At 43.0% G+C, this 24,652-nt stretch overlaps 1 protein-coding gene across 1 annotated transcript; it reads left to right on the forward strand.

Moving 5' to 3' along the window:
* LOC146497861 (uncharacterized) lies at positions 1 to 24,652 on the forward strand. The gene is made up of 44 exons (XM_085142173.1): positions 1 to 650; positions 748 to 1,014; positions 1,128 to 1,397; positions 1,750 to 2,010; positions 3,437 to 3,697; positions 3,862 to 4,122; positions 4,225 to 4,485; positions 4,784 to 5,044; positions 5,315 to 5,575; positions 5,676 to 5,936; positions 6,035 to 6,292; positions 6,801 to 7,067; positions 7,831 to 8,088; positions 8,184 to 8,444; positions 8,542 to 8,802; positions 8,881 to 9,138; positions 9,806 to 10,066; positions 10,156 to 10,416; positions 10,542 to 10,805; positions 10,885 to 11,142; positions 12,126 to 12,389; positions 12,484 to 12,744; positions 13,100 to 13,360; positions 13,442 to 13,696; positions 13,787 to 14,053; positions 14,696 to 14,956; positions 15,029 to 15,286; positions 15,375 to 15,635; positions 15,726 to 15,989; positions 16,078 to 16,341; positions 17,344 to 17,601; positions 17,700 to 17,960; positions 18,104 to 18,361; positions 18,449 to 18,709; positions 19,171 to 19,431; positions 19,557 to 19,817; positions 20,284 to 20,553; positions 20,639 to 20,908; positions 21,184 to 21,444; positions 21,552 to 21,812; positions 21,888 to 22,178; positions 23,450 to 23,686; positions 23,766 to 23,819; positions 23,968 to 24,652. The coding sequence occupies exons 1-44, from the start codon at positions 371 to 373 to the stop codon at positions 24,249 to 24,251; spliced, it is 11,355 nt and encodes a 3,784-aa protein (XP_084998299.1). The 5' UTR covers positions 1 to 370; the 3' UTR covers positions 24,252 to 24,652.

Raw genomic sequence — 24,652 nt, forward strand, 5'->3', positions numbered from 1 at the left:
GGGGTGTTTTGTTTTGTTTGGGGTTTTTTTTTTTTCATCATTTGGCAGTATGATTGTTGATAGTCTATTATTACTTTCTTTATTGGGGGTGACCCCAAAAATGATACCGGAGATGGTCTAATATTTGGAAGGTTGGTTTTCCAACCTAAATGTCAAAGAATCCTTGGGCAAGATGCTGAACCCTGAGTTACCTCCATTAGGAGTTGACCTTGTGAATGTCATATTAAAAGTGCTTAGACATAGGAAAAACATGAGGCTTGAAGAAAGCCGTCGAAGTGTTCAAACTGAGTAACAATAAGAACTAATTAAGTATTCTTTTAAGGACTTTCCATCTGTTTTATTCTGTGCCACAAAGAAACTTAATAAATAAATGTTCTTACTTTTCTCAGGATGTAATATCCTGTCAGTAACATCTCCTTCAGCATCATCCCTTAATGTGGTATGGAGCACCTACAGCAATGCTTCAGTTTATGTGTTGGACTTGAGAGCTGTGAACTCCACTACTATTTCCCCGCTGATGGTGATGATACCACCAACCAGCACAGAGGTGGTGGTACAGGGGTTAAGATCTGGATATGTCTATGACATCACCCTGAAGGTCCTTGTGTTTTTTAATCTTGTGTGCACACACACTAAAACAGCCATGACAGGTAGGGACAAGTTTTAAACCAGCTGAATAAACAAAGCAATTTTATTTGAAGAGTAAAGTAAATAAAGTAATGCTGAACATCTTCTACATCCCCCCAGTGCCGGCTACACCTCAGATCACACTTTCTGAAGCTGTGTCAAGTACTTCCATAAGGTTTGAATGGACCACTGTGATTGGGGCAGTTAACTATACTATAATTGTGGAAGAGTTCATTAAATCTCTGGCACAGAGCTTCACTAAGACCTTCACAGATTCAAGGGGACAAATTGATGATTTGAATAACTTTACAACATACAGCTGCAAAGTTTACGCCTCCAACAGTGCTGGAAGAAGTGCCCTAAGTAACACAAAGATAATAACAACGTGTAAGTGCATACAAACAGCTGGTTTTGATGGTTTTTCAGATGATGCACATACACATAAAATATACATAATTACTTCTAAATCACTGATTAATGCCTGTATTTTCTGTTGGAAGTGGTGCAGCCACCCACTAATGTGAAAGTAGTAGCAACAGGAAAAAGTACAGCCCGAGTGACTTGGAACTCAGTGGATAAAGTCCTGCTGTACCGAGTGGCTGTGAGTGACAGTAAAAACCCCAGCAACATGCCAGTCATTAGAAACACCACCAGCACAACCTTTGATATAAGTAATCTGGAGCCCTGCACCACCTACACAGTGGGAGTATCATCATTCAACTTCTTCTTGGTGCCTGGGGAGCCTGCTAATGTTACACACACTACTTCTAGTGAGTATCTGTGCAACATCAATTATTTGTCTATTTCCCTTCTCTTCTCTTGTTTAAAAATATGAAATCAAAATCAGATAAATGTAGAAAAGTATTTACTACCAGAACCACTGAAGCATAGGCCTGATTCCCTGTTTTTATAGATGAGGACATATACAAACTATTACCTGCATCGTGATGATATTTGTGAATGAGCTCCGTCAGAGTGTTTTGTTTGACCTGTTAGGGATAACATGCCAACAGGAATCCAAGAATATGTTCATGTACCTACATTTACCACTTTTGCTGACTTCTGAAACATAATTATGCCATCTGTTTACAATTTGTACATTTTTTTCTTTACTTTATTCAGCTATTAATTCGGTGACGACAGTCTCAGTGGACTACAGCTGCTCCAGTGGCAGTGTGACAGTAACTTGGGATGTGGTCTTTGGGGCCAGCTTGTACAGAGCCACAGCTGTAGATGGAACCGGCGCTTCTAGTAACTGCACATCAGCTTCCACTAGCTGCCAGATCTCCATGTTAAAATGTGGTGAGAAGTATGAGGTCCGTGTTACAGCCCTCTCTGGTGCCTGCAGCAGCACCTCCAACATATCTTCAATGTTTGAGACAGGTGAGGGCAGCGGCTGTGAAAACAAATATGACCTCTCCGAGGCTCATCCCCTGTCGCCTTTATACTGCATGTTTTCAATCATACTTCCACCTCCTCTTTTTTCCTTACATTGCACAGTGCAATCTATTCAGAACAAACTGTACCCTTAGGTCAGACTTTTTAGGTTCTTTCCATGGTGTCCTTTGTTCTTTGTCACAAGTTCATGTTATCTAATAAGACCTGCCATCTAACACCAGCAATTCAAAAGGTCTTTACAGCCTATTGAAGTTAGGGAGTTTTCAAAAGTCATGTATAGGATGGGTCTGAAACATGAACAGGTGAAGGAGATACACAATCATGTACTGTACATCAAGTCTTCAACCTGCTTTGATGGTGTGATTAATTTAATGTAAATGAAAAACAGAATTTGGTAGACTGCTTGATGTTAAAGATGAAATCGATCATTTTTTTGAAGTTGTTTAAACCAAAAAAGGATATTTATGCATAATTAATGTGTTATAACATCTCTCGACAAACTTTTACATTCTCATAAACTTTGAATGAATCCATTAAAAATGCATAAGAGCAGGCACCAGTTTCTGGAAGCTGCTCAAGTGTCCTAAAAATCACACTTTCCCCATTGATAAACAGTTTGATTACATTCTCACATTGTATTAAAGTTTATGCACTAAGACGCCAACAATGTTACATGCATTTCAACAAATGTATCACTAATGCCAACTAAGAGCAGCTAACAGAGGCTAACAGCAGCAACAACATCAGAAAACTTTAAGATATCCTCAACAACTCACTTCGGTATAGCTATCATTGGTTTTAAAAAAGTTTTCACAGAGTCAAGAGTCATGTTCCAATCTGAGTACACTCACTACAGACGAACAGTGGCCAGAGTTGAGGTGATCAGAGAAAATTGGCAACATTTTGGTTGCTTATGAAGAAGTGCACGATGTGGACTTACATTCAATACACTTTTGTTAGTGGTTGCTCTAGTGTGTAAAGAATGGTGCATAGAAAATAAATTAATTAATGTTAATGGTTCTACAAGCATGAACCTAGCTCTTCAAGGGCCGTCACTACTGGCTTTGTTGGCCACCAACACCCTTGGCCATCAGTGACCTCAGCTATGTATGCATTCCCTTGCAAATACATAGAAGTAACTGTTCATTAGCCATATTTCTTTTAACATGTCTACAAAATGTAAGCTTTTTTCTGTGTCATTTTCGATTACTAAACGATATATGGACGAGTTAGAATCACGATGAGAGTGTCATTTATGTCATGAAATTACAGTGAAAAGGGGAAAAAAATGCATTATGTAAATATGCAAAATGACTCATTGTGTCATTTCTAGAATTTGATGCCAGGATGGAAGGGATGTAGAGGTGCACTTATCCTATCCTCCCATCCTTAATTCATTCTTTTCCCCCAGTCCCCTGTGCCCCAGCAAATCCTCAGGCTTCATACACTTGCAACAGCAATGTAGTCATCTTCAGCTGGCAGCCCATCGACAACGCCTTCTATTATGTGGCAACGTCTGTGGATAGCAATGGCATGTCAACGGAGTGTCGAACAGTAGACATCATGTGTTTCTTCACTGATGCAGAGTGCGCTCAGAACTACACATACCGTGTGTATGCTGTCACCTTACAGTGTATCACCGACATCACTGAACCTGTGATTGTTCAAACCTGTGAGTATTTCTTACAGTCTTTGTTGTGACTTTTCTAAAATGTGATTACAGAAGCTTTTTGTGGTTGGTTGCTCTAACAACTGGTAAAGTTTAGTTATTTTTTAAACACTTTGAATTAAAGGAAAGGAACGAAATACACATTCTTCTCCATTTTCTTTCTTTAGCTCCTTGTCTTCCAACTAACTTGAGAAGGACAGCTGAGTGTGACCCTAACAAGCTGGTCATAAACTGGGATTCTGCTGCTGGAGCTCTTTCCTATTTTGTAGAAGCAAAGGGAAACACTAAAGAAAGCTACAACTGCACAACTTCCTCCAACAGCTGTGAAATTACCAATGTGCCATGTGGTGAACACCTCAGCGTGTGGATTGTTGCCTCCAATAACAAGTGCTCCTCTCCCCAAGTTTTGGGAGAGGTTGCACAGACTGGTATGTATTGAGTCACTGTTTGAAATTTTCATAGTTCCCAAGATGTCACACTGCTAAACCAGGTGGCAGAGACTCGTAGACACAAACATCCTCTCTTTTCAGTTCCCTGCACCCCAAACAATGTCACAGTATCAGTGGACTGCAGCCAAAACTCTGCAACACTTGATTGGATGGAAAGCAGTGGCGTTATATTGTACGTCATTGTCGCCCAAGATGCACACGGCAATTCATACAGGTACATGTCAATGGACAGCCCCCGTATGATTGATGGCCTGAGATGTGGACAGAACTACACTGCCAGTGTTTTTGGCACAGATTTCATTTGCAACAGCACCACCAGTCAGGAGGTTTCTTTTATGACAGGTAGGTCAAAAGATTGATAACACTGTTGTGTTGTGTCACCTATGTATATACTATACACTATATATATTATACCAAAAAAATTAAACCAGGGCAAAAGTGCCTTAAACTTGCAATTACTTAAAAAAAAAATTAAATCACCAAAAATTAGTCTTAAAAATGATGTAATAGTTAGTCTCCAACAATGTTTCTGTGAGATTCACCCTCATTTGTTATGTTCAGTTATCATGTGCAGATTTATGATGAAGACACTTAACACCTGTTAAGTTACTGTGAACTGAATCATCTTTCTCCTCTCCAGCACCGTGTCCTCCGACAAACATCGAAGCGTTTAGAGACTGTGATGCCAATCGTGCTGTGATAGTCTGGCAGAACCATCAGTCCACAGGCCTCTACACCGCCACTATAGCAGATCAGAGCGCTGATCAGCTAAACTGCACCAGCAACACAGGGAACAATTGTACAATAACTTCTCTGCCTTGTGGAAAGAAATACAATGTCTCGGTCACTTACAATGATGGAAACTGTCCGTCAGCCTCGAGTGTGGTCAGCATGGACTCAGGTACTACTGCTTTAAATTAAATCTGTTCATCAGAGCACCATATTTGATCCTGCAGAAGAAATGATTACAACAAATGGAAATATCCTAAATAGACCAGATGAGTTGAATAAAATATGTTGAAACTTTAATTTAAAAAATAATAAATAATATCTAAAATATGATATCTGCTTTTAACCTAAGGAAGTGAGTGGAGCGCCATTTCTGGTATAGAAATGGTATACCATTTCTATTGATTTTAAATGGCATATGATGTTGTGTGTCTTTTTTCAGTGCCATGTGGTCCTGAAGGAGTCAGAGCCCATGTGGACTGCACAAGTGGTAAGCTGACAGTCTTCTGGAACATCTCCTCTACTGCTGAGAACTACACCACTGTGTTATCCAGAGGATCGGGCCAGCCTCTGTACTGTAACTCCACAGAGACACAGTGCAGTACAGGAGGACTGGAGTGTGGAAGCACCTATGCAGTGACGGTCTTTTCTATCACTGGGACGTGCAAGAGCCTGCCGAGCACAGAGGTCACAGTGGACACATGTGAGACCTGCAGATTTATCATGATCATATATGTAGATAGAGCCACAAGACTTTGTTAGATAAATCCTCCAAATTGCATTTCTTATTCATTTCCTTTCAGTGCCGTGTCCTCCCACCAACGTCACAGTGACACGCACATGTGCTCCACACCCTGTTCCTGTGTCATGGCTCCCCAGTGATGGTGCCAAATACTACACTGCTGTTGCTTTGAGCAGTGAAGGTCACAAGTCCTCGTGCACAACCAATAAAACCTCCTGTAGCCTCACTGGGCTCCACTGTGGGGAGGTTTACACAATAGGTGTTTCAGGAGCTGATGACAAGTGTACAATTCAACAGAGCAACAATGTCTCTGTGAACACAGGTAACACGACCTTGACCTAAACCACTGATGTCAGTAATGGGGGTCTTATTTGGGGAATCTGGAAGCGTTACTGATATTTTATTTCATTCCAACTCCAGAACCATGTGCTCCCTTTAATGTGTCGAGCCAGCTGATCTGTGGTGCTAGAGCTGCTCACGTGTCCTGGGACCCCAGTCCGAATGCACTGAGCTATGCAGTGGAAGCCATAAGTGATGGGCAGACCCTCACCTGCAACAGCTCCAGCCCCAACTGCACACTGAGTAACCTGCTCTGTGGCCAAGCATATGAAATTGCTGTGACTGCCACGGATGGCACCTGTGTCAGCAACTACAGTGCCCCCTTCAGGCAAGACCAAGGTACTGACTTTGACTGGCAATTACTCAGGTGAGGAGAAGCCTCTCAGTCTCAGTATATTGAGATGAATCTTCGTTTTGTTTTTTTTTACAGCAGTGATTCCTATAATATTATATCCTATAATATTGTCACCAGTAATTTCTTAAATATGCCCCCACTGGACTTGAGATTTAATATGCAAATTTGTGTTTTTCACTGATCTCTTGCAAAAGAAACTTGACCTAACAAGACCTGCCTCTTTCCAGCCTCATCACACATTACTGGTTTAAACACTTTAGCAGTGAAGATAGAAAACTCAAACTAAAGAAGGCATCATACTCGTCCTTCTTTTACATTCTTTTCAATCAAACTGATAAGCAATTCGTTTTTTTAAACTCTACTCAATCCCAGATCAGTTTTTTTCTTGGTTTTAATACACTATACTGGTCATGGCTTTCTTCATCGAACTCAGTACACAGTTCAGCTGAGAAAAGTCTTTGTGATTAACTCCCACTGTGTTCTGTTTCTCAGTGCCATGCGCTCCAGGGAACATCAGTACAGACTTGTCCTGCAGCACCAATGACTTAACGGTCAGCTGGATCTCTTCTTCTGCATCCCTCCAATACAGTGTCACTGCTGTGCCATTAGCTGGAAATGTAACTTCGGCCATCTGCCACACTGATGGTGCCAGCTGTGTTCTGAGCGGCCTTCAGTGTGGACAGACGTTTAACGTCTCAGTGGAAGCGTCCTCTGGCAGCTGCAATGGACCGCACAGCCCTCCACAGACTGTTCAGACAGGTAACAATGACGGTTATTGTAAATCTATAATTTCGTCTATCTGCTAACGCTGCTGATTTCCTTAATGTTTCTTTTAAGTAGATAAAGTCCAAAATCAATTGTTTTAGAATCATAATATTTAGCAAGAAAGGAAAGAGATCATTCTATACCAACTATGACTGTGACAAAACAATCAACATAACTGTCCTGTAAATGTTAATTAGTACAGCATTTTAAATTTCATGCCCTCACATGCTGATGGAGGTGTGGTCCCACTCCTGAAATTCATATAAATTATCTCCAATAAATGAGGATTTACTTTGGGTCAGTTGGGATAGGCTGTCGCATGATTCCCTCAGTGCTGCACTTCTCCTGTCCTAATACTCAAACTCATTAATGCTCATATTAAAACAAAATGATAACACATTATTCTTGTCTTGTTTGAAAGTCAGGGAATCATGATTCGCTGCTTGTTTAATGCTGGAGCTCAATAAAACAAAACCTGAGCAACATACTGGAAGAAAAACAGAAAGGCTTTGATAAAGCAAACATGCATGATATGTTAGCTTGCACCAATAATTTGTTACTTTAAACCTTTGACATGCCAACTTTGGAAACTGCAATGTTAATTAATGAACAAGTGCAGCCTGACAAAAGCAATATGAACTCTGAAATTGTATTCTTAAAAGGCTTACATTTAAAACACAAAATCATTTAAGATAAGTTTTTTTACATAGATACTACTTGAGCAGTTGGATTTACAGTGTGTCATATCTATTTCCAGCACCCTGCTCCCCTCAGAGCTTGGCAGCAGTGACAGACTGCGGATCAAACTCCCTGCTGGTCTCCTGGAATTCCTCTTTCGGTGCTTCCAGCTACACAGCTAAAGTTATGGGCCCACATGGCTTCTCTGAGACGTGTTCCTCATCAGATCTTAGTTGCTCTTTTTTCAACCTGCAGTGCGCCACTCAGTACAGCATCACAGTAGCATCCGAGAACAACCGCTGCACCAGTGCTCCCATTCAAACTACTATCACAACAGGTGTCATTTACATATATTTGTGCATTTCATGAGTTTCCAAATCATATTTGGACTTTTGGGACACATCATGCATCATGTAATGTATGTTCCTCCAGGACCATGTGACTCAGTTAACGTGACCAGCGTCCTGCACTGTGGCTCAGACGTGGCCACGGTGTCCTGGATTGCATCTCCCGGAGCTCTGACCCACACTGTGCTCGCTGAGGATGGCACATCTCATGATTATATTTCCTGCAGGACTAACACGGCTTCCTGTCAGCTGAAGCAGCTGCAGTGTGGGAAAGTTTACAACCTCACAGTCATCTCTGAGGACGCCACCTGTAACAGCACAGGAGCAAACCATGTTATAATGACAGGTAGGGAAACCGCACACAGCAAAAACAAAGATGTTTTGCAATCTTTAGAATCAACGAACACATTTATTAAACGTGTTTCTTTTTGTCTCCTTCGCAGCTCCATGTCCTCCCACTTTCATAAATAACACTCTGATCTGTGGCACCAGTTCCTCTTTTCTGTCATGGACCCCGGTGGCTGATGCTACAGGTTACACAGTTAACTCCACAGCTTCAAACGGCCACAAATTGTCGTGTAGCTCAGCCACAGCTTCATGCACACTGACTGACCTTCAGTGTAGTGAGACCTACACAGCTACAGTGACTGCACACGGTAACGAGTGCGACAGTGCGCCTGGAACCAGCACCAGCATTACCACAGGTGAGCGTGCTTCAAATGGCACATACATGTGATCTTGCTTCATCCCCCTGCTGAACCAATGTACTGCTCTTTCTCCAGCTCCCTGTTCTCCAGTTATTATTTCTAAGCAGTATACCTGTGGCACCAACACAGCAGTGTTCAGGTGGACTGACCCTGCGGGAAGCCTCAGTTTCCTCGCTCAGGTAGAAGGAAAAGGGCATCAGGACGACTGCCACACGACAAATACCAGCTGCGTGTTTGAAAATCTCCCCTGTGGCTTGGATTTGAATGTAACACTCCAGGCTCAGGGGGCTCAGTGCAACAGCAGCCCAAGTGTCAACGAATCCTTAGAAACAGGTAAATAACAGACATTTTTTCTGTCATAGAGTAAGATGAAAAGAAATCACCACTGGACCTCATATCTGCCTCGTATAGTATTGATTTTTTAATTTCAGGTTCAATTATATAGCACCAAATCACAGTAACAGCTGCTTCAAGGTTATTGGGACTTGAATACTGAAGGTATTCTTCAGTGTTCAAGAGAAAACTCTATCAAGCAACCCGCTATGATCAAGTACTTTGTAAGAGTGGAAAGGAAAAACTCCTTTTTAACAGGAAGAAACTTCCAGCAGAGCCAGGCTCAGGAAGAGGCAGACATCTACTGCAACTGATTGGGGAGTGAGGAAAGAAAAAAGGGGAAAGAACAAGAGCGTAAGGAGACAGGACAGATATAGCACTGTCCAGCCTGCTAAATCAGCTTAGCACAATTAATAAAAATAAGGGGAAATAGCCAGACAGCCAACCCTCACTAACTTATTAGTTTCTATTTTCTAGTGAATGTGGCTTATATTCCATCTGTTTCTACATCTTTCAAATCGTTATAAACATTAAGGGAAAATATGACAATGTCATCAATTTCCTCATGTGTATTTCCTCTAAATGTCAACCTCATACATGTCAGTTTAAACTTCATGTGTTTGTAACCTGATTGGTCGTTGAATGTTTTTCTCTTTTCTCTCCAAAGTCGCGTGCGCCCCACAGAACGTGAGCGCCGCCCTGCTTTGTTTGAATCATTCAGCCCTGGTGACGTGGGTGGGAAGCCCCAGTGCTACAGGATACAATGTGACAGCAACAGCACAGGGTGGACACGCACACCACTGCCACACCAATTCTACCAGCTGTCAAGTCCATGACATCCACTGTGGTGAAACCTATAGCATTACCGTTACACCTTACTCTCAGACATGCACAGGAAATCCAAGTGCAGCCTACAGCTTTCAAGCAGGTACTTGAAGTCATATATTGTCCATGAGGAGAGTTCTCCCTACTTTTCAGAAAGACAACAGGAAACCATTTTTCTTATGTTCTCTGCAGGCCGTTGCGCTCCTGTTAACATCGCCGTGTCTCCAGCTTGTGAGGGCAACAGCACAGTCTCCTGGTCTCCTGTAATGGGAGCTGATATGTACATAGCAACAGCAATGGCAGATGATGGACACACTCATACCTGCAGCTCAAACTATTTAGAGTCGTGCAATTTCACTGACCTCCACTGTGGGGAAACCTACGCTGTCACTGTTGTCAGTGTAGACAGGGGCTGCTGGAGTGAACCAAGCTCAGCAGTGCAGCTCAGGACAGGTGAGAGAAAGCTGGAAGGAGCATCTCTGTGTTTTGGGGTCTGTAGGCTGATTTAGTAAAAAGTAACAATAACAATACTGAAACATTAATCCTTTTTGATTTGCTCACCTCCTGTATCTTCCTAGCTTTGTGTCCACCCACTAACTTGACGGGTCATGTCAGCTGTGATGCCAACGCACTGACCCTCACTTGGGATCCGGTGACTGGAGCTATCTATGTCTTACAGTATGAGCAGATAGGCAGCGCACTCCCTCATTCAGCCAACGTCACCTCTAACTCTTCCCATACTCTGTCTAATCTGCTGTGTGGGCAAAGGTACGCTTTCTGCATTGCAGCCCAGGATGGAAACTGCCGCAGCAGTTACAGTCCACCCATAGAAATAAGTACAGGTAATGAGTGTTTCCATAGCAACGGCAGCAAAAGTTCTTGTGGGGCATGGATAACCCAGCAGCTCTCCTTTTCTTTCAGCCCCCTGTCAGCCCACAAACTTAACGGTACAAGTGGACTGTGGGACAAACAATGGGAATTTTTCCTGGGATGAAAGCAGCAGTGCAGGTTTCTACACTGTGCAGGTGACAGGGGAGCACGGCCACGTAGCCTCCTGCTCCTCTAATGACACCTCCTGCGCTGTGACACTTCACTGTGGCCGCTCGTACTCTGCGACACTGGTGGCCTCCACAGAAAGCTGCAACAGCAGCAAACACACTGATATTTATTTTGACTCGGGTAAGACAAAACATTTATACTACAAGAGCAAGCCTTAGACCTGCTTAGATCTGGAAAAAGCATGTGATCTGGTGCAAAGGGAAGAACTGTGGTCCTCTGTGAGGAAGACAGGAGTGGCATTAGAGTATGTGAGAGTGGCGCAGGAAATGAATGACAGTAAGACACCGGTGGGGTGAGATCACATCAGGGATCAGCTCTGAGCCGGTTGTTTGCAATGATGAAAGTGGAAGTGGTGAAAGTCAGGCAAGGTCTGCATGTACAATGATATTTGAAGCCTAACTGTGATCTGTAGTGAGAGTAGGGATCAGAGGGCGGTGCCTGGAGAGAAGAGGTTTCAATGAGATTTTCATTAGAAGTGGGATGTTGGAGGACAGGATTGGAAATATAATAGAAGAGGAGCAGCTCAGCTTCAGCTTTTGAGACATAAAGTTGGAGAGGCAATGTTGAGATGGTTGGACATGTGCAGAGGAGGTGTGGTGGATATATTTGACCATGGTTGTTAGGTATGGAGCTGTCAGGCATAAGTATAATTGAGTATAATTATTTATTTACTCATTCATGCTCTGCTCGGATCAGCTGGTTGTGTTTGTTGTGTTTCAAACACTTGTTGCCAACATGGATACTATGTAGTGTCCTCTGGTGGACAAAATATGCACCGTAAACACTCGCAATGTGGTTGACGAATGTTTCTCTGATCTCTTCTTTTACTTTAATTTTCATTTACTGATCATTATAAATTCTGAAAATAGCTCAGATCAGTTGATAATCGTCCCACTGATAAATGAGTCGGACTCTAAACCTGACAGTGTAATTCTTTTTTTTTTCTTTATAGAAAGCTATGAGAACAAATTAAGGTGGTGATACAAGAAAATTCCATTTTTAACATTTCATTTTATTTATTTCTCAGCCTATCAAATCACCTTGGCAGCTTGTCTGTTGTATGTCGAGTATAGTATCATTATGTTTTTGACGCTCCCCTGTAGCTCCCTGCCTACCAAAAGATGTTGTGGCAGAGTTGGACTGTAACACCAACATGATGACTGTGAGCTGGTCTCAGACTCCAGGCTCAGATGACTACACCGCCTGGGCCATCAGCAGCACAGATGATCACAGAGCTTCCTGTAACTCGACATCCGACTCCTGCTCCATCCGTGATCTGCAGTGTGGAAAAGTCTACCAGGTGGTTGTCACCTCCTCTTCTGTTCACTGCAACATCATTGCTGGCTCTGACTACAAGGTTCAGTCAGGTGGGTGCAGCTCTTTTAAATCCAAGACGTTTAGCAAAACATAATTTGTTATATGTTGAATAAACCGGCTTCTTCCCCCCCAAACCACTTTTAGCTCCATGTAAACCTGAGAACACGACTATTGACCAAAACTGCAGCTCCAGCGTCATTACAGTAAAGTGGAACCAAGGTGACACAAAACAGAATTACACTGTTAAGGCTACTTCTGCCTCAGGTGTGAACTCCACCTGTGACTCCACCCAGAGCAGCTGTTCCTTCCTGGACCTGAGCTGTGGTCAACTCTACACTTTCACAGTGATGGGACACACAAATGTTTGTATAAGCGAGTGGAGCACTCCTATAGAGAAGCTTACAGGTACACACGCTATGTACATCTTTCAAAAATCAGTTACATTTAGGGAAATATACTTGGTCTCTTCTTAATTACACTACAATAAGAAGATATTTGTGTTTATTTTATTAATTTGAAGCTAAATGCTAACAGCACATTCATTTAGCTTGTTACTAACATCATAGACTAGCACATAGTGCAGGTGTTACTGCAAGAGACAGTCTATAAACCCATGATGTTACATTAAAGCCCTGCAGATTGTATATGGATTAAATAGCATATAAACCTGTGGTTTAATCTCAAACTATCACTTAAATTTTACCATTCATTTCCTCATTTTCTGTATCTGCTTCCAAGTTGTGCTTCTCTCTATTTCTAGGCCCATGCCCTCCTACCAATGTGTCAGCTGAGCTAAATTGTACTACCTTTAAAGCTCTGGTCACTTGGAGTAATACTGCAGCAAACACGGGATACATGGTCCAGGCCACGTCTGCTAACGGACACAGCTCCAGCTGCAGTGACTTGGGCACATCGTGTCATCTTAACAGCCTGGTTTGTGGACAGGAATACTCTGTTGTCGTGGAAGCAGTGGACCCCGGATGTCCTGGTCCTTCCAGTGTCCCCACCACCATCACAACAGGCGAGTGTACAGTAGCTTTTAACACAGAGGGAGTTTCTTACTTTTAAAAATTCTAACTTTTATAATGTTTCCTCCCTCCAGAGCCCTGTGTTCCTGTGAATGTCAGCTTTCACTATAACGTGAGTGCTGCCCAGGTGCAGTGGAGTGCAGGAAGCGGTGCAAGCTCATACTCTGTCCGAGCTGTGACACAGCAAGGCCTGAGTTTAACCCGTAACACCATAAACACTGACTGTGTTCTGACTGGTTTACAATGCAGTCAGACCTACAGCATCACTGTGACGGCTAAAAACCAGGCCTGTGATAGTCAGATCTCTGACGCCTCCCTCCTCATGACGGGTTAGTAGTCAAATCAGGAAGGAACATGTGTACACGTATGTACATGTGTGCATTTTAATAACTAAATGTGTTTGTTATCCCTTAATTCAGAACCCTGCCCACCCACAAACATTCAAGCCAATGCGTCTTGTGGGCAACCCACTGCAACTGTGTCCTGGCAGCAGAGTGACCTTGCTGCAGGTTATGTTGCCTACTTCGACAGCCAGCGTGGACACGACACTTTCTGTGTTGGCACAGACAAAGATACAAGTTGTGTCGTCTCAGGGCTGATGTGTGGCACAGTGTACAGCGTCTGGGTCAAAGCCCTGGGACATCAGTACAACAGCTCTGACAGCATAGTGGTCCCTCTTACATCAGGTAATGAAAACCCCACACAACGTGGCATCAAACTACTCAGTACTGATCAATTCAATATTAGCTACTCTTTCTGTGTTGCCACAAGTAGTGAAGCATCTTACTAAGTGGTCTCTTAATAGTGAAGTTCCTCATTACCTATGGATTATTTTAATTTCAATATTATTAATATAGCCTAAAATCACAACAGCAGCCTTAAGGTACATGCTTTATACTGTGATGTAAAGACCCCACAATAATACAGAGCAAATAACAACAAGCAAATAAAACCCTATAAGTTTGCACTTTGGTGACAGCGGGAAGGAAAAATCCCTTTTAGTAGGAAGAAACCTCCGGCAGAACCAGGCTCATCATCGGGGGCGGCCATCTGCCACAACTTTGGGGGTGTGGGGAGGAAGACAGAACAAAGACATGCCGGGAAGAGAGCCAAAAATCAATAATAGCTATATAAACAGATAGATTCTTTATGTCTTTAGTGAATAATTATCTTGTATAAATTATTAGGGAAGCTATTAAGAAACTGCTGATGAAAATCTCATTAACTACCAGCTCATTTGTGACTCATCACTTGTTCTTTAGTAACCAAGTTTTTGTGTCCCTTGTTGTAAAGCGTTACCATACTTGATATTATTCTTGATCCCACAGGACCTTGTGAGCCAAGCAATATTGAAGTGATTTACGACTGTGGGGGCAGCTCTGCCAACATATCGTGGCAGCCCAGCGATGGAGCTGTGCTATACATTACTGTGCTCACAGCTTCTTCGGGACACACAGCCAGCTGCACCACCAACCAAACCAGCTGTCAGCCGAGGCCTCTGCGATGCGGAGAGGAATACAACGTCATTGTGATGGCTGTTGGAGAGACTTGTAACAGCAGTTCTCAGATGACAGGATACCTCACCACAGGTGCGTGTTTCAGCCAAACCTTTTGTCTCATTTATATCACAGTTCAGACCGTTTAACTTGTTCTCCCTCCAGAGCCCTGCATTCCTACAAATGTGTCCATCCACTACAACTTGAGTACTGCCTGGGTGATGTGGAACACCGCGAGAGGTGCTGCGTCGTACTCTGTTCAGGCTGTGAGTGACCATAACTTGACAGTCACCTGTAACACCAGCAACACACACTGCTCTCTGACTGCTCTGCAGTGCAGCCACACCTACAGCATCACTGTGATGACACAAAGCCTGGCATGCAACAACACTGTGAGCTCTGCACCCTACCGCCTCGTGACAGGTTTGTCAATCCATCAGAAGTGATGCACAGGTTAGTTTCTGTGTTTCCAGAGTGAGCGTTTAAATGTGACCGTTTTCTCTTCACTCAGAGCCGTGTCCACCTACTAATGTTCAAGCCAGCATGTCATGCAGACAGCTTACTTCAACTGCGTCCTGGCAGCAGAGTGACCTCGCTTTGGGTTATGTTGCCTACTTTGACAACCAAAATGGCCACTACACCTCCTGTATGAGCACAAACACCTCCTGTGTGGTCTCAGGGCTGATGTGTGGTACAGTGTACAGTGTCTGGGTCAAGGCGTTAGGACAGCAGTACAACAGCTCTGACAGCTCAGTGGTCTCGCTTACATCAGGTAAAGAAACACTCAGCATATATATCTGATGTGTTTTTTTTCCATTTGGGAGCCTTGATTTATTTATATTTTCTAACTGTGTTTCCTCAGCCCCATGCCTGCCCAGAGACATAACTGTGGAAGTCAACTGCACCTCTGACAATGCTGTCCTGGTGTCCTGGAACGGCACTTATGGCACAACTAACATTTCCCTGATGGCTGTCGTTGGTGGAAGTCTTCAAACTCTGTGCACAACTCAGCAGGAAAGCTGTAACATGACAAGTTTAAGCTGTGGGGAAACCTACAGTCTGAGCATCAACGCCAGCAACGACCAGTGCAGCCTCAGCACACAGACACTGTCTAACTTTACCACACGTGAGTGAGCTTTTGAAGGTAATGTGCATGCATGGCTGCTGCTGATTTCATTTGCTCACAATAAAACAAACATAAACATCTTCCTCAGGTCCTTGCCCTCCTCAGAGAGTAGCTGTCAATCTGCAGTGCAGCTCCCGTACTGCTGTCCTATCCTGGGAAGAGAGGCCTAATGTTGAACTGTACACAGCGAGTGCCATCAAGGCGTCAGGAGGGGAAAAGAAAACGTGTGACTCAGTGACCTCCACGTGTCAGTTCTCTGGTCTGGACTGTGGAGAGATGTATAACTTTACTGTTACAGGCCACAACAGAGGCTGCTGTAGCCAACCCAGCAGTCCCGTGTTCATCCACACAGGTACTACTGAGACCAAACTGTAAAGTACAGAAAATCCCTTGTTTCAGCTACACAACAGTGGAGATTCTCACTGAAACTGTTCCCATTAAAAATGTAAATATATGATATATTTTATTTTACATTTGAATATATATTTAAAATATAAAACAAGTAATGATCTTATAAAACAGCATGCATAGCAGACTCAATAATTTAGCAATATATAAAGTAGGAAAGAAGAAATGGGATTTCCTCCAAACATGTCAATCTTAAGGCATCAACAGCAGTAAAACAGTCATAGAACATTTTTACGTAATAAGACTCTAAAGGGTCGATTTTGATACTTAAAGTTCATTTTAGGGTTGAAGATATTTATTCCTCTAATCACGTAAAAATAAGTTCGGGAATAAAAACTGTATTTTTATATCGTACAACCCTCTTTACAAAACGTTTAGAGGCTTACATGTAAAAACAGAATGCAGAGATACACAGTCCCTTTAAATCAGACGCTGAAGTTTAAAGTAAGAAATATTTATAGATTAGTCGGACATCTTTACTGGCAGAGTTATTATTTTTGCATTAGTTTTTTGTCTAATTAGTTTTTATTTTAATTTCATTTTGACCTTCAGATGAGTTTCAGTTATTTTCCAGAGTGGGTTTGCTTGTTTGAGTATTTATATCTGTGTTGATCTTTTTAAACACGTGGACATTTAAATAGATGGAGGACATATGTGAGAGGCACATGTATTACAATAAAAACACAGAATGTTTTAAAGGCAGTTGACTCACAGTCTTAGGAGTCAACCAAAGTGCCAGTAAACATGTCCATCAAAGCCTCATTGGGCAAGTTGCATAACAGCTTTTACTAAATTAACAAAGCCTAAAGCTAAGAATTTCCTCTATATTTTTAATGAGTTTTTTTCCTAAAGTCTAGCTTTTATTTTGTTTTAATTAACTAAACCTAGTTTTCATCAACTATGATGTAAAAGATGATGATCTGAACTCTTTTCTCTCTTTTTACAGAGCCATGTCCACCTACAAATGTTTCTGCTGAGGTGCTCTGTGAGTCCGATGAGGTGAAGATCTCCTGGCAAGAGGCGAGTGGTGCTGAGAGTTTCTTAGTTACAGTGAGCGGCAGCAACGGATTCGTGAAGATTTACAACACAAACCAAACGCTTCTAAGAGCCTCTTTGCCTTGTGGACAGGACTTTAATGTCACTGTTCAAGGACAGGGCAGCATGTGTAATGGCATCCCCAGCAGTCCCACCTTCTTCAAAACTGGTGGGACTTTTTCTACATCATATGCAAATTATTTTAACTTTATTTTAACGTTTATGTTTTGACTGTTTTGTTTTTTTTTTTTCCTTTTTGGGACACAGTTCCATGTATACCAAGGGGTTTGGCAACTGACGCAGAGTGTGGGTTTGACGTGGGCTCCGTCAGCTGGCAGCCAACTGATGGAGCTGAAACATACATTGCTGTAGCCACTGGCCTCGACGGCCACACTCACCGCTGCATAAGCAATACCACCTCCTGCACCTGGAGCGATCTGCACTGTGGGGAGGAGTACAGTGTTGTAGTGAGAGCAAAGAGCAACAACTGCACCAGTCTGCCGAGCAACAGCTCAATCATCCACATGGGTATGATATTGACAAATGAAAACAAAGTGAAATGAAGTCTGAATACATCATCTCATGTCTGTAATTGTTCAGCAGTTTCTACAGTTTTTCTTAGAAATTTGCACAAGTAAAAGAAACATTATCAGATCATTGTTTCTTTCCAGACCCGTGTGCTCCCCAGAATTTGTCTGCCACTGTGAACTGTGATATGAAAGTGGTGTCTCTGAGCTGGGATGCCAGCAATGGGGCAAAGATGTACACGGTTTCCGCTGAGGCGGGAAACAAGTCAGTCAGTCTCAACACTAACATGACCACAGCCAGCTTCACTGGATTTACCTGCGGACAAAACTACAGCATCAAAATCACACCTCACAGTTGGTACTGTCCTGGAAACTCGAGCGCTTCAGTCTCTGTGCAGACCTGTGCGTACTGTTCAGATACACAGTTTTGACCAACCACACATAATGGAGAAGTGAGCTCTAATCTGAGTTTATATGTTTTTATACCAGGGCCATGCAAACCCATCGGAGTCTCTGCCAGCCAGGACTGTCTTACTAGTATTGCTGTGGTAACCTGGCAGCCTAGTAATGGGTCAGATGTCTACAAAGCCACCATGCAGACTGACACCGGCGTGTCAAAAATGTGCACGTCAGACACTAATCAGTGCAGCTTCCTTGACCTGATGTGTGGACAGAACTTCTCTGTCTCAGTCACAGCTTCCAACCAGCAGTGTGACGTCACCTCCGGTCCAGCCACAAGTCTGCAATCAGGTGAGGATTGCATGGCTACTAGAGCAGGAAACGCAGGCTTTCATTGCTATATTTAAACTTCATTTCTTAATTCTGTTTTCATATTTGAAAGGATTTTTTTTTTCTCTGTTAGAATTTAAAGGTGAGGAAAGTGACATGTTTTTGTGGTCACTGGGCAAACAAACTTATCTGAGACTCCCACTTTTCCTCTGCTGGTCTCCAAGCATCTAGTCAGTGCTGGGAGGCTGTCCAATCATAGGAAGCCTGAACAAGGATAAAGTGTGACAACGTCTAGTTATGGTGTGAGGGGATGGATACAAGCTTTATTATTTCTACAGTCTGTGCTTTTAAATATGTAAAGTCAGCATAGTTAAGGTGTTGTGTAGCAGTAGTAATCATTTTGCTGTATACTGAGGTTTTTGCTCATGATGCTCTCCACACTGAGTGACTGATCCTGTTTGTTGTGTCTGCTTTATCTTCAGTACCTTGTGTTCCCACTGACGTCTCAGTGGTGACGGATTGTGCTAACAACACTGCTGTTGTGTCCTGGGCTGCCAGTCAGGGTGCTGTAAAGTACTCAGCCATGGCCCACAGTGCCCATGTTAATAATGACAGCTGTCAGACCGCTGGCCTTAGCTGTAGCCTCAACAACCTCACCTGTGGCAGCCTCTACACTGTTCAAGTTGTAGCTATGGGTGACAGCTGCTCTAGCGTCCCCAGCTGGCCTCTGAAATTCAACTCAAGTAAGAGGAACAACACCAGTGACCAGAGCCTAAAGCACTTTTAAAATATGAATTTTGTGCAGGCGATCAAATGTTTGCAATTTAAAGCTTTCAGCTGTGTATTCAAGCTGTTGTCATGTTTTCAGTCCCCTGCCCGCCTCAGAACGTGAGCACCCAGGTCGACTGTTCGTCAAACGATCTGACAGTTTCTTGGGACGCCATCGGAGATGCTGACCACTTCTTGGTTTCACTAGCTGCTGAGAATGGCGAAAGCGAGTTATGCAACACCACAAACACTGTATGTTTCAGCAGCAATGCCACATGTGGAAAAACCTTCACAGTCCAGGTGACCTCTGTCAGAGAACACTGCCGCAGCGTGCACAGTCAGACCCAGAGCATCCAGTCAGGTTAGACAACTTCAGTTCAATTCAGTTTTATTTCTAAAGCGCCAAATGACAATAGTCACCTCGAGGCACTTTATATATATATAGTGGCCCCCAGCAGCTTAGGTCTAATAATTAAGGGAGGATTCAGGGCCACCTGATCCAGCCCTGACTATATGCTTTACCAGAAAGGAAAGTTTTAAGCCTAATATTTAACAAACAGGGTGTCTGTCTCCTAAATCCAAGCTAGAAGCTGGAGGCTCTGCCTCTCATTTTACTTCTAAATACTCTAGGAACCTGCAGTCTGAGAGCAAAGTGCTCTGTGGAACTATAAGGTCTTCAAAATAAGATGGGGCCTAATTATTCAAGATCTTGTATAAGAGGAGAAGGATTTTAAATTCAAGCTTCAAAGAAAAAAAACACTTGACAAACTACCCTGGCTTGCATGGATCCTTCCAACCAATCACCAAATGAACTTTATGTGTTTTAGCTCCCTGCCAGCCCCAGGGGATCATGGGCAGCATTGACTGTGTGACCAACTCTGCCTGGATATCATGGCTTGATGCTCCCGGGGCAGACAGCTACACTGTGTCCGGTGTAGCTGTAGGTGGAAATGACTACACAGTCAACTGCACCACCTTTACCAACACGACGTGTGAGATGAAAGACCTGGCCTGTGGTGTGCTTTACAACTTCAGCGTATTGGCCAAAAACAGCGAGTGTGAGAGTCAGCCCAGTGCCCCCATCAGTTTGGAAACAGGTACTTCAGTAAGAGCTGTGTTTTGTCATTTCAATTAATTACTCGTGCTTCAGTATGAACTTATCAACATTTGCTTCATTCTCAGCCCCCTGCTCCCTCTCTGCTATCACTGCTGTCCCCCAGTGTCACAACTCCTCCATCCTTGTTATGTGGGATCTCATGGAGGGTAGTGAGAGAAACACTGTGTACACTGCTACAGCAGAAGCCAGTGATCACACGTTGTTGACCTGCAATAATACCGGCACCAGCTGCTCCCTCCAGGAAGCACAGTGTGGCCTTCAATACACCATCAGTGTAGCTGCTTCATCGGACGCCTGCAGCAGTATGAGAAGTCCTCCCTCCAGAGTTAGCATGGGTACGTCTTCATGTTTAATTTCTGTCAAGAAGTGCATCAAGTTTGGAAGTTCTAAGTTAACAGATATGCAGCTTACCTCAGCTTAAAGACTGGAAGTAGACAAGTATTTTTAAAAATAAATTAGCAAGAAAAAAAGCCCCAACAGAGTGGTTTAGTAAAACAGTCAAAATCATAGCTTAAATACAGCAGATACAGATAATTAAAAGCTACTAAATCTAAGTAAAAACCCATCACCTGGCCTTTGTGTATTTATGTTGACTCGTCTTTTTCCACAGAGCCCTGTCCACCCACAGATGTGAGGGTGAACGCTGCCTGTGAGCATCACAGGGCGGTGGTGTCCTGGACTCCGTCTCCAGGTGCTGAAACCTACCACGTTGTCGCTGAGGCTGCAGATGGACACACGCACACCTGCAACACAAGCTCCACAAACTGCAGCTTATCAGAGCTCCACTGTGATGAGCAGTACACTGTGTTTGTGACAGCTGGCCATGAGAACTGCTCCAGCAAAGCCAGTCAGAATGTAACACTGAACACAGGTATTTGTTTTCGGACTTGTATGATATTAGTACCAAAAATGACTGAAAAATATAACTAATATTAGCACTCTATGACTTACACCATCTTAATTGCTCCTTTTACCCAGGTCCTTGCCAGCCAAGTGGACTCTCAGTTACGTACCAGTGTAGCAATCGGTCCGCGACGCTGACGTGGACTCCCAGTGGACGAGCTAAAGACTACTACGGCTGTGCTCAGGCTGGAAATGAAGACATGCTTTACTGTCACAGCACAAACCCCAGCTGTGTTATCAATGGCCTCGACTGCGGAACTGTTTACAATTTCTCTGTCCAGGCCTCAGACGGGACATGCAACAGCTCCTTCAGTGATCCTGTGCAGATTGAAGCAGGTAAAAAAGGAGCTTCATACTTGTCAAACCCTGAGTAACTTTTCACATTACTGTTACTGACTCCTCCTCTCTTAGTTCCCTGTCCACCGGCTATTGCTGAGGTGCAGCTTTTCCCAATGCAGGACGAGATCGAGGTGATGCGTTTCAGCTGGAAACAGATTACCTGTGGCGACACCGGTTACATGCTCACTTTGACAGGAAGTCTGCTGGGAGACAGCCAGTCCATGTTCGAGCTTTCTTCCTATTGGACAAATGTGACATACTTTGAGTTTCCTCTCGTCTGCAGTTCGAATTACAGCGCCACAATGAAGAGCAGGAATGCTGCAGGCATGAGCGACACATCCATGCCTGTTTATGGAACAACAGGTAGATTACACCCCAGATTTGAGCTGTTGTTCACTGCAGTTACACAGGTGCTTCATGTGTCCTCACAAAATCTGGCGTAACTAGTAATCATATGAGCTACACTGAGGTGTATCACATCACATCTTTACAGTGTACCCATCCTCTCATGCATGCTTCCAGCAGGATAATGCACCATGTCACAAAGCTCAAATCACCAACAGTGAGTTCACTGTACTCAAAAGGCCTCCATAGTAAACAGATGTCAATCCAATAAAAAAAATAATAATACATTTTATTTGAGGGCGCCTTTCTAAAACCCAAGGTCACCTTACAAAGAGAAAAAGACATCATTAAAAAAGTAGATTAAAATAGACTGTAATTAATTAAAATACAGAAACCAGCAAAATACAACCACAAACAACAATTTAAAAAAAAAACACAGCAAGTAAAATCTGTATTAAAGCGAGTAAGCCTGTTTAAACAAGTAGGTTTTGAGTTGTGACTTATATAAGGGAAGGGAATCTATATTTCTTAAGGCTGAAGGAAGAGAGTTCCAGAGCCGAGGAGCAGAGCGACTGGAAGCTCTGTGCCCCATAGTGGTAAAGAGAGCAGAAGGAACAACAAGATGAGTGGCAGATGAAGATCTGAGAGAGCGGGAAACTGTGGTGATATGAAGCAGATCACAGAGATAAGGAGGGGCAAGGTTATGAATACTCTTAAACGTGAGAACTAAGATTTTAAAGTTTATCCTGGCTTCTATGGGCAACCAGTGAAGCTGTTGAAGAATTGGGGTGATATGGTCTCTTAAGGGAGTACGAGTTATGACCCGAGCTGCAGAATTCTGAAGAAGTTGAAGTTTATGAAGCAGGTCTGGGATGTGGTGGAATGAGAGATTGTCATCATGGAGGTGTTCGCTGATAAATCTGCAGCAACTGTGTAACACTGTCATGTAATTATGGTAGAAAAATCTCTAAGGAATGTTTCTAGCACCTTGTTGAATGTTGAATCTGTGCCATGAGTTAAGGCAGCTCTGAAGGCAACAACAAGGGGTCCAATACTCCAGTCCAGTACTAGCAAGGTGTACTTAAAAAAGTGTCCATTGAGTGTGAATAAAAGTAAGCTTTCTATCTTTTTTGGAAAGAATATAATTTTTAAATTCTGATTAAAAAAAATGCCTCATTCAGGACAGAAATGGTCTGATGTGTTTGTGTATTTGTATTTTTTTTTCTTTCTTTCTTTCTTTTTTAAATAAAAATGAATGAACTTCTTTAAATCCCATTTCTCTCTCTCAGCTCCTTGTCCACCATCGGGTGTGGTGTACACTGGAAACAGCTCCTTTGCCACAGTTTCGTGGAACGCCTCAGTGTTTGCCGTCAACTACACGGTGTATGACAACACCATAACGCCAAAGGTCCAGCTGTGCAGCACTGCACAGCTGTCCTGCTCTCTGTCCAACATCGCTTCCAGCGATCTCGCGATCACCGCCAGCAATGCCGCTGGAGAAAGTGAAGCGATAAATGTCACAAAAAGTACGGTTCAGTAACTTTGTGGTGACAATTAAGACAAGTTTAAAAATGAATAAGATCTAAACTGATCTTCTGTCTTTAGTGGTGACGCACGCACGCAGGAGAAGAGATATCCAACAACAGATGTCACTGAATGGTGAGTTTACATTCATTGGATTTTGTTCTATTTAGTTTTGATTTTAGAGATTTATAAGAATTAGCTTCCACGTCTACCAGCTCATCACACTCTGAAGTTCTAAGTCCTCCGGGACTCTGTTCAGAACTTTTTTCCCTCTCTCCATCAGGAAACATCTCAGCTCCCGTGTTGGATGTCACGCACACAACATCAACAGTCATTTCCATCACATGGTCTAAGGTGGAGGGTGCTTCTTATTACAGCCTGCTGGTTATAAAGCAAAGCAGGTCCCACGAGCACCAGCAGCTGACGGTGTACGGCGAGAGCATCATGCTCACTAATATGAGACCAAACGCCACCTACTGCATCTCTGTGCTGGCCATTTACGCAGACGCTAGTGGGCCAGAGTCTGAGCCTGTATGTGTGCGGACAGAGAGCGGGCTTCCACAGTAAACGGAAAAGGCACTTCTGAGGCCTCCACACCTCTCCTTTTAAAAATGGTTCCACTTTTAGATGCCAAATCCTTAACACACAATACACAAGCACATTAGATTGTGGGAATTAATGTGGGTTGCTCTGCTCGTGTACCATGAGATGCATTCAGCATTAGCCTCACCACTGATAATAAAGTAGTTGTCTTTAGAATAAAAGGCTCTGTCCTCCAGTTAAGATAAGATGACCTTTATTAGTCCTACAGGTGGGAAATTTGTTTGTTCATGTTTATATTAAAAACTCTTTATAAAGATGGGTTTATGTCTACTGCTGGTTGAAGTTGCATGTTCCTCCTGCTTTTTTAATTCTCATTTTGTGAATTATCATCATTGCTAAATGTGTATTTAACATGCAAATAATTT

Source organism: Neolamprologus multifasciatus, chromosome 18 (genome assembly GCF_963576455.1).
Source record: "Neolamprologus multifasciatus chromosome 18, fNeoMul1.2, whole genome shotgun sequence".
Taxonomy (NCBI): Eukaryota; Metazoa; Chordata; class Actinopteri; order Cichliformes; family Cichlidae; genus Neolamprologus; species Neolamprologus multifasciatus.